Genomic DNA, 17,548 nt, shown 5'->3' on the forward strand with positions numbered 1-17,548 from the left:
GAAAATTCAGCTGCGCATCACAGAAATAAATTACAGTTTAACAGATATTCACATAGAAAACAGATATTTGAAATTATAATAATATTTCACTATTTTCACTGATTAAGATTAAAAATCTTACTGACCCCAAACTTCTTAACGCTAGTATAAGATGAAGCGGTCGTGTTCGGCTGAACGAATCAGATGTAAATCAGAAGATGCATTTAAACTCCTGCGGCCCAGATTAGCGCTCTAAACTGATCTACGGGCCGTTTTTGCAATCCATTAACACCTGACACTAATCTAAGAAGAGGTCTGGGTCGGCCTGCTATCTATTTAATTATAATGAATTCAATCTCTGAAAATCAATCAGCATTTTCCAGCGCTGCACGGCGGAGAGTAAATCTGAGCTCGGCTGCTGAAATCAACAGTGAGAAACAAAGCACACGTGAGGATGAGATGAGCGACGGCTGTCAGCGCAGTTAAAGACGCATTTTCTGCAGCCTCTGTGGAGTAAAAACACACTGACAAGGGCTGGACGATTCTTTGATTTTATCAGTTCATTCACATGTAACGTTTTGCCACAATTTTGAATAAAGAATAACAAATGTTACAATTAGACACTTTGTAGGATCTCTGCTACATTTATCATGTGTGCTGGACTTGGAACAGAACTTTGTTTAATCAGATGGTTGATGAAGAAAATGTTACTTGACTAGTTAAATGTTGCAAAAACTCAAAAATCAAGACTTTATTTAAGATTAGAAAAACTAGTTCAGCCGAATGACTAAACGGAGAATTCAAACTACTGATTCTGCAGTTCTGAAACATTCCTGATGTTGTAATCTTTACGAGCAGCTGAGCAGAGATCAGTGCCAGAGCGCTGGTCATTGTGAAGGTCAGAGATCTGAAGCGCTGTGAGAGTCTCTCAGCTGAGACGAGTTCAAAGACACGAATAAGACAAACCACAGCAAACCCTGACACCATAACACATGCATTGCACAATGCATTCTACTCAGAAATCCCTCAAATACATAAAAACTGATGAGAAAAAAAAACACACTCATTAAATTGAATGCAAAAACAGAATTATTTGTTTTTGAAGCTGGCAGAATCTGCCTGTAATTTAAGGTTTAAAAATCATTTAAATCAATATACACTACTGGTCAAAATTTTGGAATCATTTTTATTAAAAAAAAAAAAATTGGTCACCAAGGCAGCATTTATATCATCGAAATGGAGCTACAGTGTTGGGAAAAGTTATTTTTAAAAGTAACTTACGTTACTTAGTTACGGTTTATGGAAAGTAACGTTACGTTGCTTTTGTGTTACTTTTTAAATCTGGGCAGAGCTTCCTTGTTTGTTTTTAATATAAAAAGTTACATTTTTGGTAAATGTAAAAGCCCGTTCACACCAAAAGCCTCAGGATAAAGGAAAAATAAATTCACGTCTGTACAGTGGAACGCAGAAGAATAAAGTTCAACACAAAAAAAAAAAAAAAAGAACAACAACAAATGTTAATATTAGTATGTTTTTTGGATCATCGAAAGTCAGCAGCAAAGACACTGGTTAATAAAATAGGATTAAATACATACCTGTATTATTCAGCATTTAATTATTGCAGGTTTGCCTCATATTCTGACTTTTTTTTTATTTTTTTGTGAGTGAGATGAATTAATGCATGTTCACATTTATTCTAGAACTAAAGTTACATCTTACTCCCGATTTCTCTCAACATGGGGACAGGAGAGCTTTCAATCAGTACATGGGAGAAACAAATAAACTGGTGTTGCTTATTTGAAAAAGTAACAATTTTCTTGTAAATTAAAAAGTAATGTGTTACTTTACTATCACATGCATTTGATATTACATTTTACAATATACTCACATAGAAAACAGTGAATTAAAAATGTAATAATATTTTATACTGTATTTTTGATCAAATAAATGCAGCCTTGGTGAGCAGAAGAGACTTCCAGTGTAGTTTATTTGTTGTGCATTGAATATTTAATGAGAATCACCACTGAGAATAATAAAAATTACAAACAGAAAGAACAGTAAAACATCTAGATGCATTGTTAAAAACCAATAATGGGGCTAAAAATTGAATTTTTATATTTTTCTTTTAATTATGCTGTAAAATATGTGAGATTCACTGAAATATACAGTACGGTTAGATTCAGTCTTGTGGAAGCGCCGTGTGCCCCGATTCAACTAATCGGATGGAACCACTTTCATATTTGCCTCTTGGGACCTTATGAATTTGTAAATGAAGCTCCGTCAGTAATCTCCCGTTGACTGAATAAATCATGAACCGCAGTCACAATCCTCTCACAACACAAGACCCGTACGACAAACCTGTGCTGAAGTACTCACGACTTTACTCTTCTAAACAGAAGAACAGAAGCATAAAATGTAAAACAAGTTACAAGAAACTACATGAGAGAATATATGAGACCCCAGACCACAAAACCAGTCATCAGGGTCAATTTTTTAAAACTGAGATTTACACATCATACAACATAAATAAGGTTTCCGCTGATGTATGATTTGTTAGGACAATATTTGGCTGAGAAACAACTGTTTGAAAATCTGGAATCTGAGGGTGTAAAAAAAAATCAAAATATTGAGAAAATCAGTTCTTAGCAATGCATATTACTAGTCAAAAGTTAGGTTTTGATATATTTACGGTAGGAAATTGACTAAATATCGTCATGTAACATGATCCTTAGTTAATATCCTAATGATTTTTTGCATAAAAGAACCATTTTGATCCATACAAAGTATTTTTTGCTATTGCTACAAATATACCCGTGCTATTTAAGACTGGTTTTGTGGTCCAGGGTCACAAATAATGACTGATCCGTCATTTTTTTGGTGTGCAAGCCCTTCAACGCATGAACATAACAGAACACAGAACGCACCTCATATACTGCTACTAAACAATAAAATGACTTCAATTATGCAATTAATGACAATAACTGACCGATCTCTTTGAGAGACCTCACAACTGTACAAGTACAGTATTTAAACTGCAAAAGTCAATATTATAAATGGCAAAGCAATTGTGCATCTGTATCTCCGAGAACATTTTAGTCGTATTTTCCCGCAGCCTAATGGATTAATCGTCTTTGCTGTCGCACAGGAGTTTGTCACTGAAGACTAAGGTCTGCTGAAATGATCACACAGCATCCGTTTGGCTGTAAATAGCCTGTGTAAGTCACTTGGGGTAATGTGTTTATTAAATGGCAACTAAGTGAATCCCAGAGGAAAGCCGTCACTCTCTCACGGCCTTCAGGAAAAGATGATGGGCGTTCAGTGAACGGATCCGGCGACAGCACATCCTCAGGCAAAATCTTTATTTAATACTTTAGTCTGACAAAGTCTAGCGGTTCTGGGATTTAGCTCAAATTCCAACACGACACATATGTGACCCTGGACCTCGAAACCAGTCTTAAGTATCACAGATATATTTGTAGCAATAGCCAACAATACATCGTATGGGTCAAAATTAACGATTTTTCTTTTATGTCAAAAATCATTAGGATATTAAGTAAAGATCATGTTGCATGAAGATATTTTGTAAATTTCCTACCGTAAATATATCAAAACTTAATTTTTGATTAGTAATATGCATTGCTAAGAACTTCATTTGGACAACTTTAAAGGTGATTTTCTCAATATTTTTATTTTTTTGCACCCTCAGATTCCAGATTTTCAAATAGTTGTATCTCGGCCAAATTATTTATTATTTATTTAGCTTTCATATGATGTATAAATTTCAATTTTGTTTAATTAATTAACTTATTTATTTACTTATTTAATGCCATACCAGCAGCAAAGTCTTTTTTCATGTCAAAATCAGAGCAGCAGAAAGTGAAATAATAATAAAAGCACTAAAACGTCAATAAATATGAAAAATATATATTTTCATTTTTTTAAACATATTTTAAATGTAGCAATTCTATACGCTCTTTCAGTTTGATATTCAATATGAAATGTAACATTTTCAAGAATCTTTTTAAAATGTCAGTTAATGTCATTTCCAAATGTAACGTTGCCTCATATGATTGAACATCGGTTCTAAATTAAACGAGGTTGTGAATGCCAGCGATTTTTAAATGCAAAACCCCAGGCTCTACTGAAACACTGATCCAGAGCGCAGATCTCTGAATTTAGAGCAGAGATGAACTACATCTCCAGAAACAACAACTGCATGAGAAAACGGGTCACATAAGAGAGTTTAGCCCAGTAGCCTCAAACGCTTTGGAGAAAAGCGGGACAGAAAGAGAGATCCGTCTCTAATGGACTGAACCACAGAGCCTAATGATGTCATCAGTGCTGAGACTCCTCTGAAGGAAGCCCTGCATAATTAGATTAATTTAGGGTCATTTCTACCAGACACTCACATCACGCTGCTTTAAAACTCTTTAAAAGTCATCATGTAGATCGGAGGCTCTCAACACTGTAAAAGAATTCTACCTATTTCAACATAAAAAAAATAAGTGCAGTTGCTACCTTAATTTTTTTTTTAGTATAATCAATTAAAAATGGTCAAAGTACTGAAATGTGTTGTTACCACATGTAGTACACTTAACTTTTTTAAATGCTGGATGTTAAAAGCACATTTTAGTTCACATTCATGCCATCCCAAAATAGCACAGTTGAGCACACTTAGATGATCTTAGGTCTATCTTGAGAAGTATTAAAGAATCATTTTTGGTATATTAAGTGCAAGTGTGTGGAAATAGAGCACTTTAAGTACATTATAAAAGTGCAACTTTTTTCACCTGGGATAGCAGGATGACTGATGACTCAGCTGATCTGGAGTCAGCCTTAATATGTATTCTTGAAGTGGTGAATATGTAGAAAGAAGTGTTCCAGAAGTGCTTAAAAAGGATAAATGTAGAGACGGAGCATCTCGGGATGAGTTAACATCAGACGGTCAGATGTGGAAACTGCTAAAACCCTTTCTGTGAAGCTCAGGCTCTAAATTCATCCCCGTTAAAGCATAAAATATTCAGGTTTGGAAAAGGAAAAAAAATCTACATAAGCCATCCAACCTCACTAATCGACTGGAAACACACATATTTACATGATGCCGTTCTCATACTGTTTAGTACTGACTCACATTCTGTCAAAACAACTAGTGATTAACAATTAGTACAATGTACACAAAGGTAGAACTAAAGAAACCTGTTAATTTGACTTGAGCTTAAATCAGGTCCATAACAAATCCTCATTCATTTTTTCATTAATCTGTGGATTCTGCATATTTCCATATAGATCACTATGCTCATGTATATCAGGCCGAATTCATGTGTCTAAAGTTAATAAAAACAGCCATGAGAAGTTTGTACCAAAAACTCAAAGCTGAAGCACCGTACAATGACTATTTAGCAGTGGGTTACTCGTAACGCCTCATAATGACAGATACAGTTATGTAAGAGTGACTTTGTGAAACTGTTGCTATGGAGTAAATAAATATGACTGGATGTGAATAGAGATGATGTGCGGCTTTCACTCACTGTTCTGGATGGACGAATTCGTCATAATGTGTGTTCACATGCATCATAAACACACAAACCTAATCAGCTCTCACTCACAGCAGATACACTCTTTGACTAACTATATACGATCATACAAACATGAAAATAATGCGCTGAAGGTAAACAAGGACAGTTTAACTTTTTGCCAACAGCACTGACAACTCAAAGCTGAAGCAATGGAAAGTATTCAGACCCCCTTAAATTTTTCACTCTTTGTTATATTGCAGCCATTTGCTAAAATCATTTAAGTTCATTTTTTTTTCCTCATTAATGGACACACAGCACCCCATATTGACAGAAAAACACAGAGTTGTTGACATTTTTGCAGATTTATTAAAAAAGAAAAACTGAAATATCACATGGTCCTAAGTATTCAGACCCTTTGCTGTGACACTCATATATTTAACTCAGGTGCTGTCCATTTCTTCTGATCATCCTTGAGATGGTTCTACACCTTCATCTGAGTCCAGCTGTGTTTGATTATACTGACTGGACTTGATTAGGAAAGCCACACACCTGTCTATATAAGACCTTACAGCTCACAGTGCATGTCAGAGCAAATGAGAATCATGAGGTCAAAGGAACTGCCTGAAGAGCTCAGAGACAGAATTGTGGCAAGGCACAGATCTGGCCAAGGTTACAAAAAAATTCTGCTGCACTTAAGGTTCCTAAGAGCACAGTGGCCTCCGTAATCCTTAAATGGAAGACGTTTGGGACGACCAGAACCCTTCCTAGAGCTGGCCGTCCGGCCAAACTGAGCTATCGGGGGAGAAGAGCCTTGGTGAGAGAGGTAAAGAAGAACCCAAAGATCACTGTGGCTGAGCTCCAGAGATGCAGTCGGGAGATGGGAGAAAGTTGTAGAAAGTCAACCATCACTGCAGCCCTCCACCAGTCGGGGCCCGACGGAAGCCTCTCCTCAGTGCAAGACACATAAAAGCCCACATGGAGTTTGCTAAAAAACGCCTGAAGGACTCCAAGATGGTGAGAAATAAGATTCTCTGGTCTGATGAGACCAAGATAGAACTTTTTGGCCTTAATTCTAAGCGGTATGTGTGGAGAAAACCAGGCACTGCTCATCACCTGTCCAATACAGTCCCAACAGTGAAGCATGGTGGTGGCAGCATCATGCTGTGGGGGTGTTTTTCAGCTGCAGGGACAGGACGACCGGTTGCGATCGAGGGAAAGATGAATGCGGCCAAGTACAGGGATATCCTGGACGAAAACCTTCTCCAGAGCGCTCAGGACCTCAGACTGGGCCGAAGGTTTACCTTCCAACAAGACAATGACCCTAAGCACACAGCTAAAATAACGAAGGAGTGGCTTCACAACAACTCCGTGACTGTTCTTGAATGGCCCAGCCAGAGCCCTGACTTCAACCCAATTGAGCATCTCTGGAGACACCTAAAAATGGCGTCCACCAACGTTTACCATCCAACCTGACAGAACTGGAGAGGATCTGCAAGGAGGAATGGCAGAGGATCCCCAAATCCAGGTGTGAAAAACTTGTTGCATCTTTCCCAAAAAGACTCATGGCTGTATTAGATCAAAAGGGTGCTTCTACTAAATACTGAGCAAAGGGTCTGAATACTTAGGACCATGTGATATTTCAGTTTTTCTTTTTTAATAAATCTGCAAAAATGTCAACAATTCTGTGTTTTTCTGTCAATATGGGGTGCTGTGTGTACATTAATGAGGAAAAAAATGAACTTAAATGATTTTAGCAAATGGCTGCAATATAACAAAGAGTGAAAAATTTAAGGGGGTCTGAATACCTTCCGTACCCACTGTAGATCTCACAATTCTGACTTGCGTCTCGTAATTCTGAGTTTTTATTTGAGCAGTTCTAAGTTTACATCTTGCAATCCTGAATTTACATCTCACAATTCTAAGTTTACATCTCATAATTCTGACCTTACATCTTGCAATTCTGAGTTTTTATTTTAACAATTCTAAGTTTACATCTTGTGATTCTAATTTTATGTCTTGCAATTTTGACTCTACGTCTTGTAATTCTGACTTTACATCTTGCAAATCTTTTTTATTTTAGCAATTCTAAGTGTACACCTTGTAATTCTAAATTTACGTCTTTTAATTTTAAGTTTTCATCTCGTAATTCTGACTGTACATCTTGCAATTCTTTTTTATTTTAGCAATTAGCAAAAGTTTACATCTTGTAACCTTAGAATCTAAGATTACATGTTGCAATTCTGACTTTACGTCTTGTAATTTAAACCCACACATTACTGTCTGTCTTCATCTTGAACATCTCCTGATTTAGCATCTAAAACCCAACAAACTTCCTTTTGCTCTTCCATCTTTGTTTACAATAAATCTTGATTTGATCTTTTTTCTCATCCAAGTACATTCAGGCATTTTTAAGTGTGCAAATACATTTGAGGCCACTGTTGTGATGTTTGTGCATAAGCACCATATCACTCTGACACATGTGAATGACAGCACCAACACGCCTGCAGTGGAAATGAGTTCAGGAGTCTGAGTAAAGAACCAGCACTGACCTGATGCTCAAAGTTTCACTTTTCTGCACGGCAAAGCAAACCAGAGCTACGCACACCAACGTCCTTACAAAACCACCTACAAACATGGCAACGCAGATGAGGCGCTCGCCCACACGCGCGTCACTGATGAGCCATTAGCACACTTCACAAGAACCCAAATATCATCCTGCAGGGGAAACACGCTGGTGCGCTTGTGTCGCCTCCAGTTGGACTCCAATCGCTCTACCAGTTAGTGACCGAAAGCTTTGACCGGCACACCAAACACACAGCTAATCTGATGGGGAGGCAGTGGACGGGTGGAGAGACCCGCAGCCAAAGGCCTCGTCCAAACCCACCCGTAATCACTGATGGAAATGGACAAGCTGGGAAATCATTCTGCCAGAAAAGTCAACAACTGCGAGTGTGAGGCTGCTTTTATATAATAGATCTGTAAACAAGAAGTTCAAGCCAGCATGAAAAGCCATTCACAATCCAGTTTATTTTTACATAAAATAAAGATTACTATTACTAATATCATCAAATTGAGCTAAAACTTACTGTCTTTAGTCAAATAGGATATAAAAACGTAAAAATAAACAAAAAAAAAAAAAAAAAGGGACAATTTTCAGATTTTGGGGATTTTTTCCCACTTTGTTTCACTTGTGGTGTCAATAATGACCATCCTACATCCTGTCTTTTTATCAGCTTGTTAATTAGCACAGGTTTTGTATTTATTTTTGGAGCTGACTGACTGTAGGCCTCATTGATCTGAGTTCACGCACCAGTTTCTGAGTGAATATTGCCAAAATTATCCACAAATAACACTTTTTTCCACTCAAAGACTGAGCTGCATGAGCTCAGATTAATGAGGTCAGTCCAAAAACAAATACAAAACCCAAGATTTGGTGATAATATAGTACAATGAGAGATTTAGTCATTTTGATCAGGAGCAGAAAATCAGGTAAAGATATTCATCACAGCACAAGAGTCAATTCATGAAAATAATTCAAAAAGAAAAACATCCACACTCTGGAATTGTCGCATGTCCAGTCAAATTAGTGGAACACAACTAGCGGTTAACTAACAGTACACAGTAGTAACACACCAGCGTTCCTCAGTCCCCGAAACATGTCAGCTGTCAGAGTCTCTCAGCTCAAACACGCTTTCATGTCCATCTGTGAGGATGAGAGCATCCGTTTGAGATATCAATGCAACATCTGTACATCAGAAATCACACCTACAAACTCCAGCTCTTCATGTTTCTAAACCACACCGATTTCAAAGCACACTGAGATGAAGCCTATTACTAGCAAACAGTAATTCTTACATTTCATTGCACGATGCATGAAGTTATAAAACGCAAACAGCCTCAAACTCAGCGCTTTCCCATCACTGAGCGCTGGTGAGTACTCGCGGTGTCACACGGTTCATGAAACACCTCACAACACCAACACACACATCCTGACTGAGCATCAGAAAGACAGACAGCCGCAGAAATTAAATCAGCGCAGTCGATATCGAGTTATCGGAGCGATCTTATGCTGATTGAGCAGGAGCGTTCGTGTCTGCAGGTGTTTCAGGAGATGATGGATCTGCTGCACTTACTTTCCTGTAGACCAGCATGTTGGGAGACTCGTCGGCCACACCGTTACTGCTCTGAGCGCACGAGCCCGGCTGAGCCATACTGGAGCACAGGAACGGCCGGAGCTGCTGCCGCCGCCGCCGTCACCGGATACTCCTGACCAACACACAGACACATTACAGACAGATTACAGACAGACAGCTACAACATGGATGATGGACAGAGTGAGAGAGACAGACAGAAAGACAGAACAACAGAAAGATAAACAGTAGATAGACACAACTAACAATAGAATAAACTAGAGATAGACAGACATATGGATAGATAGACAGACAGACAGACGTCTATCTATCTATCTGTCTGTCTCTCTTTCTGATGGACATATAGATAGACAGACAGACAGACAGATAGATAGACAGATAGATAGACGGACAGATGGACGTCTGTCTCTCTGTCTATCTATCTGTTCATCTGTTTATCTGTCTACCTGACGGATGGATACATAGATTGATTGACAGACAGACGGCAAACGTCTGTCTATCTACCTGTCTGTCTCTGTTTGATGGACAGATAGATAGAGATAGATAGATAGACATCTGTCTGTCAGACAGATGGATACATAGATAAAGAGACAGACTGAGAACTAGATAGATATGTAGACAGACAGACAGACAGATAGACAGACAGATAGATAGATAGATAGATAGATGGACATCTGTCCATCTGTCTATCGGACAGAAAGATGGATAAAGAGACATACAGATGGATAGATAAAGAGACAGACATAGATAGATAGATAGATAGATAGATAGATAGATAGATTGTCTATCTGTCTGTTGGACAGATATTAGGTGTTATTAGGTATTAGGTGTGGACAGAGAACTAGATAGATATATAGACAGACAGACAGACAGACAGAAAGAGAGACAGACAGACAGATAGATAGATAGATAGATAGATAGATAGATTGATAGATAGATGGACATCTGTCCATCTGTCTATCAGACAGAAAGATAGATAAAGAGACATACAGATGGATAGATATAGAGACAGACATAGATAGATAGATAGATAGATAGATAGATAGACATCTATCGGTCTGTCGGACAGATAGGTAGATAGATAGATAGATAGATAGATGGACATCTGTCCATCTGCCTGTCAGACAGGTGGATAGATAAAGAGACATACAGATGGATAGATAAAGAGACAGACATAGATAGATAGATAGATAGACATTTGTCTATCTGTCTGTTGGACAGATATTAGGTGTTATTAGGTATTAGGTGTGGACAGAGAACTAGATAGATGTATAGACAGACAGACAGAGAGACAGACAGACAGATAGATAGACAGATAGATAGATAGACACAGATGGATAGATAAAGAGACAGACATAGATAGATAGATAAACATCTATCTGTCTGTCGGACAGATAGATAGATAGATAGATGGACTATCTATCTATCTATGTTCACCATCTGTCTATCTGTCAGTCAGTCAAATGGATACATAGATAAAGAGACAGACAAATAGATAGATAGATAGACAGACAGACAGGCGGACATCTGTCTATCTATCAGTCTGTCTGTCAGATGGACAGATACACTGATAAAGAGAATGACAGAGAAATAGATGGATAGACAGACAGATGGATGGATGGATGTCTATCTGTCTGTCTATTCATCTGTATGACTTGTCTGTCTGATGGACGGACGGATACATAGACGGATATGTAGATAGACATATAGAAAGATAGATGAAAAGACAGACAGATAGACAAATCTATCTATCTATCTATCTGTCCATCTATTCATCTGTCTATTCTTGACTGACGAACGGACAGATGGACGGAAATGCACATAGATGGATAGACATATAGATAGATAGATAAATAGAAAGACAAATAGAGGAATAGACAGACAGATAGACAGATGGATATCTATCTGATTGACTGTCTATCTATCTGTCTGTCTTGTCTGATGGACAGGTGGACGGATTTGTACATAGATAGATAGACAGACAGACAGATCAAACAATAAATAAAAACAATGACTGATAGACAGAAGAACAGACAGACAGATAGAGATGTTCACGCTCTCATGAATATATAGAGCAGCAGATGCTGATGGAGACACGAACGGCAGCGTAATGTGGATCTGCTGTGAGGAATAAAGATGAAGAATCTCATCAGAGCAGCGCAGGACAGAGGCGATGTGATGATGATGGTGTCGTTCAGTAATACCTACACACACACACACACACACACACACACACACACACACACACACACACACACACACATCAGATCAGCGCTGAACGCCGCCATCCGTCAGAACGACGCGCCACACAAACCACAACACCGCGACACACAACAACGCGCGGCCTGGAGGAGATGCTGAGCGCGGACGGGACGGACTGACGGATGAGCGATGATGCCGCTGATCAGATGAGATGAGAAGAAGCAAGGAAGGTGTTTGAGCGATCCCGCGTCGAATAAACACACATTTACCTCACACGATCGCGCGCGCGTCGCTCCTCCGTCCGCGTGTGTTCGCGCAGGGCAGTCCGTCAGCTGGCGCTCGAGCGGAAGGGGTAGTTATTCATTGGAAACCGTGAGTTATTTGCCCCTCTGTGTGACAACTATCGCTTTCCTCTCCTCCAGCGAGCGGCGGCGCGCAAATCTCACAACTAGAGCGTGAGCGCGCAGGCTCCGCGGCCAATCACACGCGCGCTCATGCTGTCCACGCGCCCGTGTCACACATTTCATTACAATATGATCATTTACAGTCATCATTCTGCGATAGACTCTAGAATTCAGTATGTTGGTCTGATCTCTTTTTTTATTATTATTGAACAATATCAATTTACAAAACTCAAGTAGGGAACACAAATATGCATATGAAAAAAAAAAAAAAAAATATATATATATATATATATATCAAACATTTAGGGGGTTGCAAGGAAAATAAATAAATAAATCTACAAATTGTTAAAAGAGACATTTTATACAATTCACCAAGGGGTTGATTATCTTTGGATAAGTGTTTTAAAATGTTTAATTATTCTAGGTATTTTTTACTTTTTTTTTTTTTTTTTTTATTGGTATATACCATGCAAATTAGACTTTATATTGAAATATTATAGCTGGACATTAAAGTTAACAAAAGTAAAATAAAAAAATGTAAATAAATGTGTTTGATCTACATGTACACATATCTACATACACAAATTGTTTAAAATTACAAATATAGAGCAAATAACAGTGAATTAAACATGACATTTTGAAGTACAAAAACCAAAATAGTATTTTCTTGTAAAATGCACTGCAAAAATCTTTGTTTTATTTACTACTATGAAAAAAAAAATCTTACAGTGAATGTGCATGACTATATTGAACTGCATTATTTCAATTTGAATTGCCTGTTTCTATAAAGAATTTTATTTTTTTTATTTATTTTTTTTTATATTAATTTTTATGTTCTTAAATGATTTAAAAGTTGACATTTATATATTTTTTATTTCTTTTTTTCTTCACTAAACCATGTTAAATTTTGTCAAATTTTGGGGCTTAATAATCACAAAACTAAAAAAGAATTTATGAAACAGCGAAATGCTAACAAAAAACATTGTTTTGGCTAACGGGATGTAATTAATTCATTAAAGGCAAGACACTGCAGGTGAATACATTTTTTGTATTACAAGTTTTCTAAAATGAAATATGCAAATGAGACATTATTTAATGAAATATGCACTAATTTGCATACATTTCTAGTTCTTTGGGTTTTTGAGTTGGGATCTCATTTTTGTCACTCCATAATTCAGAAAATAAACAGACAGAAAACAATATATTTTTACAATTTTTGGTGGTATAAAATGTATATAATCAAGCAAATTATAAATGATCAAATCCCTCTGTAAAAACCTTAAGGATATAGACAGAAATAAAAATGTAAAGTTTTGTAAGTTTGTAAAGTGTGTGTATGTGCTGCTGAAGTGTTGATTTATGGCTCAGTGTAGGAGAAAAACTCATTTTGAGAAAACAGCCTTTAAAAAATATATTGTAATTGACACAAATAGATAAAGTGCTATAAAAAGAAACACCTACCAGTGTCTTTTGGATGTTTTTTTTCCACTAGTCTGAAAAAAGCCCAAAATCTCAGACATTACAGGTGCCTGCAGTGTTTCCCTTTAACATTAAAAAAACATGTGACAACTTACCCCGACTTTACACTTATGAAAAACACAGTTCAGCTTTATTTAATCTACCGTCATTTTATAGTGACTATTCTTATAACGCATCTCAGTCTGCAAAAAAAAAATGATCATGTTGGGTTTTAGTTTAGGACAGAATTCACAAACACCATTGTAGAAAGTCTAAAAGTTTGATGTAGTAAACAAAACCACAGATAGAAAATAAAGCATTTATAACTCAAAACACAGACCTTGACTCACATATATTATAATAAAGCACTTTGTTTTGAAAACCTGCTGAATAAATTGTTTAGTATTATATAACACACTCACATAATATAACAAAACACAACAATCCTCTAATTTCATATATTAGGAGAAGCGCGTCTAATCAGACTGTTTATTGCAATAAAAGGGCAGGAAAACTGCAGCGGATAATGAACACCCGCGGGGTTTGAGAAGAGAAGGTTACTGCTCTTTACTGAGCTGCTCATTACATGCAACATGTTTACAGCACACAGAGCAACACGCTAATACACTAATGTCTGCCCTTTTCATTGAATGACTGAAACGTTCCTCTGCAGTGAATGGGTGCCGTCAGAATGAGAGTCCAAACAACTGATAAAAAACATCACAATAATACACAAGTAATCCACACCACTCCAGTCCATCAGTTCACATCTTGAGAAGACACTGGAGGAGGCTTATTATGGATTATGGACTAATATTTTAGTTTAAAATGTCTCAATGATGGATTTGTTTCTGCTTTTGTGTTCTCAAGATGTTAACTGATGGACTGGAGTGGTGTGGATTACTTGTGTATTATTGTGATGTTTTTATCAGCTGTCTGGACTCTCATTCTGACGGCACCCATTCACATCCATTGATGAGCAAGTGACTGAATGACACATTTCTACAAATCTGATGAAGAAACAAACTCATCTTAATCTTGTATCACTAATGATCTGAAAAAATGACATTTAATAGTAAAAGAAATGTGTCATTCCATCACTTGCTCACCAATGGATGTGAATGGGTGCCGTCAGAATGAGAGTCCAAACAGCTGATAAAAACATCACAATAATAATAATTACACTATCTCCAGTGAAAAAGTGGTCTGGTCCGAATCAGGAGAGAAATCTGCACAGATCAAGCACCGTTTACAAGCCAAAACAGCTTTAATGTGAGATGTGAGAGACAACAGGAGATGGACTTTTTTATTATGGATTATGGACTCAATGTATTTTAATTAAAAAACATCTTAATGATGGATTTTGTCTTCTCAAGACGTTGACCGATGGACTGGAGTGGTGTGGATTATTGTGATGTTTTTATCAGCTGTTTGGACTCTCATTCTGACGGCACCCATTCACTGAGGTTGTGCACATTATCAGGAAAATGTTCAGTTTTGGTTCAACTATTGTTTTAACTGTTCAATTTAGTGTAAATGCTTCAGACTCAAAGGTTATAATCCACATCAACTCCGAAATCCAGCCTCACTTGTAAATGTGATGTAAGTAAAGTTTTATTCGTTTAATAGCTACTCATCCGGCTTCCGTCAAACCTTAAAACATACTTAAGCCAAAAGAGTCTTACAGCATGGTCTGTCTAATGTGAAATGGACACTGAGAGACGACATGCAGATCGATTCTGTTCCAGAAATAAACTTTAACAGGCCGTCTGTAGGTATAATTGTTGATTTATGCCACGGGATGGAAAGCCTAAGTCAGCGTCGAGCTTCACTCCCGAACCGCAGGGCGACGTTCAGCTGCTCTGACATTTGCTCGTCTCAGGTAACGTTCATTAGTTTTCTGCGAGAGATGATTGAATCTCATTAGCAGAAGTCAGTCGATATGTGCCTGTGGCGTCTGTGTATTCAAACTCTGCTCATCAGCGCCTGCAGTCTGGAGAGACATCGCTTACAAAATGTAATTCTATTAGAGAAAAATCAATAGCAGATGATTTACGGTAGTTATCATTACATGTATAGGGGGAAGGCACCGGGGCAAGTTGTCACTGAATATTCAGGGAGAACATTTATTGTGTTTCCTTCTTTACTCGTGATTTCAAACCAGTGTTATTTTAGTATTATTTATATACTATTAGGCATGCACAATTTTCACTCAGAAATTGATAGTAAATTTCTCAATTACAAAGAAATGGCAAGTGACACATAAACATTACATTTTCAAGTAGAAAACTGAAATTGTATATATAAAAATTTCAGTAAGTTCAAATATATATATATATATATATTATAAATGATTTTTCAGTAATTTACAACATTTACAACTTTATTTTTTATATTATTATTTTTTTAATATTATATTTTCATTTTTAATTCAGTTTGTTTTAGTAATTTTTAATGTGCTTGTTTTTAGTTTATTTTTTTACAAATATTTGTATTTATGAATTAATTTATTTAAATTTTTAAGTAGAAACACTGAAATTGTATTTTTTTGTAGAACTTACTGCAATGATTTTTTCACAAATTTAAAGTATAGTATTTACTAATATTTTCAACAATCTTTTATTTGTATTATATTTTTGTTTTAATTTCAGTTTAAGTTTTAGTCATTTTGTAATGTACTTGTGGTTTCTATTTTTTTTAAACAAATATTTGTATTTTTTTGTCCAGTTTTTATTTCAACTTAAGTAATAATAATAATAATAATTTCAATTATTAGCCAAGGGAGCTTTTCTTTTCTTTTTTAAAGTAATATTTATATTTTATTTATATTTATATTATCTTTATTTATATTATTTATATTTTGATTTTATTTCAGCTTCACTGCAATTACTGAAAATGATTTAAAATATTTTTAGTTAGCAATAACAACAGTGTCTCAAACTCACAAAAATAAATATGAAAAAATCAAATATCAAATAAATCAAAATAAAATAAATAATAATCAAATTAAATATGATGATACTGGACTGTTAGTCCAGTTATTCTTTTTTTGTAAAAGTTACTCTAATTACTTTATTTTCAATAATTTACACCTTAAAAAAACAGTATTTATTTGGAACCATCTATTACTTTTTATATTATATTTTATTTATATTTATATATTTTTTAAATTTTAGCTTAAGTTTTAATAATGTTGTAATGTGTTTATCATGTATATATTTTTTTGTTTTTTACGAACATTTCTATATACTTTTAATTTTTTTTTCAGTTTTTATTTCAAATGAAAAAAATTGTTTTTCATGTAATATTAATATTTTTGATTTTATTTCAGCTTTACTTCAATTTCTGAAAATTAAAATATTTTAGTTAACAGTTAGCAATAACAGTGCCTGAAACTCACAAAAATATATATGAATAAATAAATAAATATGTGAAAAAATTAAATAAATCAAATATGATGATATTGGTTTGGAGGATAGAATACATAAAATATCCTCAGACAAAAAGGTACAAAAGCTGTCACTGTGACCTTGTCAAAGCTACACCTTTGCACCTGAATGTGCATACTGGTACCTAAAAGGTACAAAAGTGTTTCTTAAAAATGTCCTGTCCCAGTGACAGCTTTTGTACCTTTTTTTCTGAGAGTGTAACATAAGACAGAGCTTTAAACCACTGTTGGAGAAAAAACAAGTGTTTGTGTAACTGGATTTACTGAGTTTGAGACCCTGTGACAACCAGCCCCGGCCTGAGTGTGGTCAGACGAGCAGTTGTGTCTCATTACACGCTTATACGAAGCCAAACACACACTGATCTGGAGCCTGCAGAGCGGCCACATGTC

General features: G+C 36.1%; 1 protein-coding gene across 2 annotated transcripts in view; it reads right to left on the reverse strand.

The window, feature by feature from the left end:
- rgs7b (regulator of G protein signaling 7b) overlaps positions 1–12,304 on the reverse strand; it is a 56,479-nt gene extending 44,175 nt beyond the window's left edge. Inside the window, exons 1-2 of one of the 2 annotated variants that reach the window (XM_051124911.1) lie at positions 12,118–12,303; positions 9,629–9,761 (exon numbers count right to left, since the gene is read on the reverse strand). In XM_051124911.1, the coding sequence (XP_050980868.1) occupies positions 9,629–9,706 (78 nt within the window). In that variant the 5' untranslated portion in view covers positions 9,707–9,761; positions 12,118–12,303. Of the gene's footprint in view, positions 1–9,628; positions 9,762–12,117 lie in introns of both variants that reach the window. The other variant, XM_051124910.1, reaches the window with a different exon arrangement.
- Positions 12,305–17,548: the final 5,244 nt, after the last annotated feature.

This window comes from Labeo rohita, chromosome 12 (genome assembly GCF_022985175.1).
Source record: "Labeo rohita strain BAU-BD-2019 chromosome 12, IGBB_LRoh.1.0, whole genome shotgun sequence".
Lineage (NCBI taxonomy): Eukaryota > Metazoa > Chordata > Actinopteri > Cypriniformes > Cyprinidae > Labeo > Labeo rohita.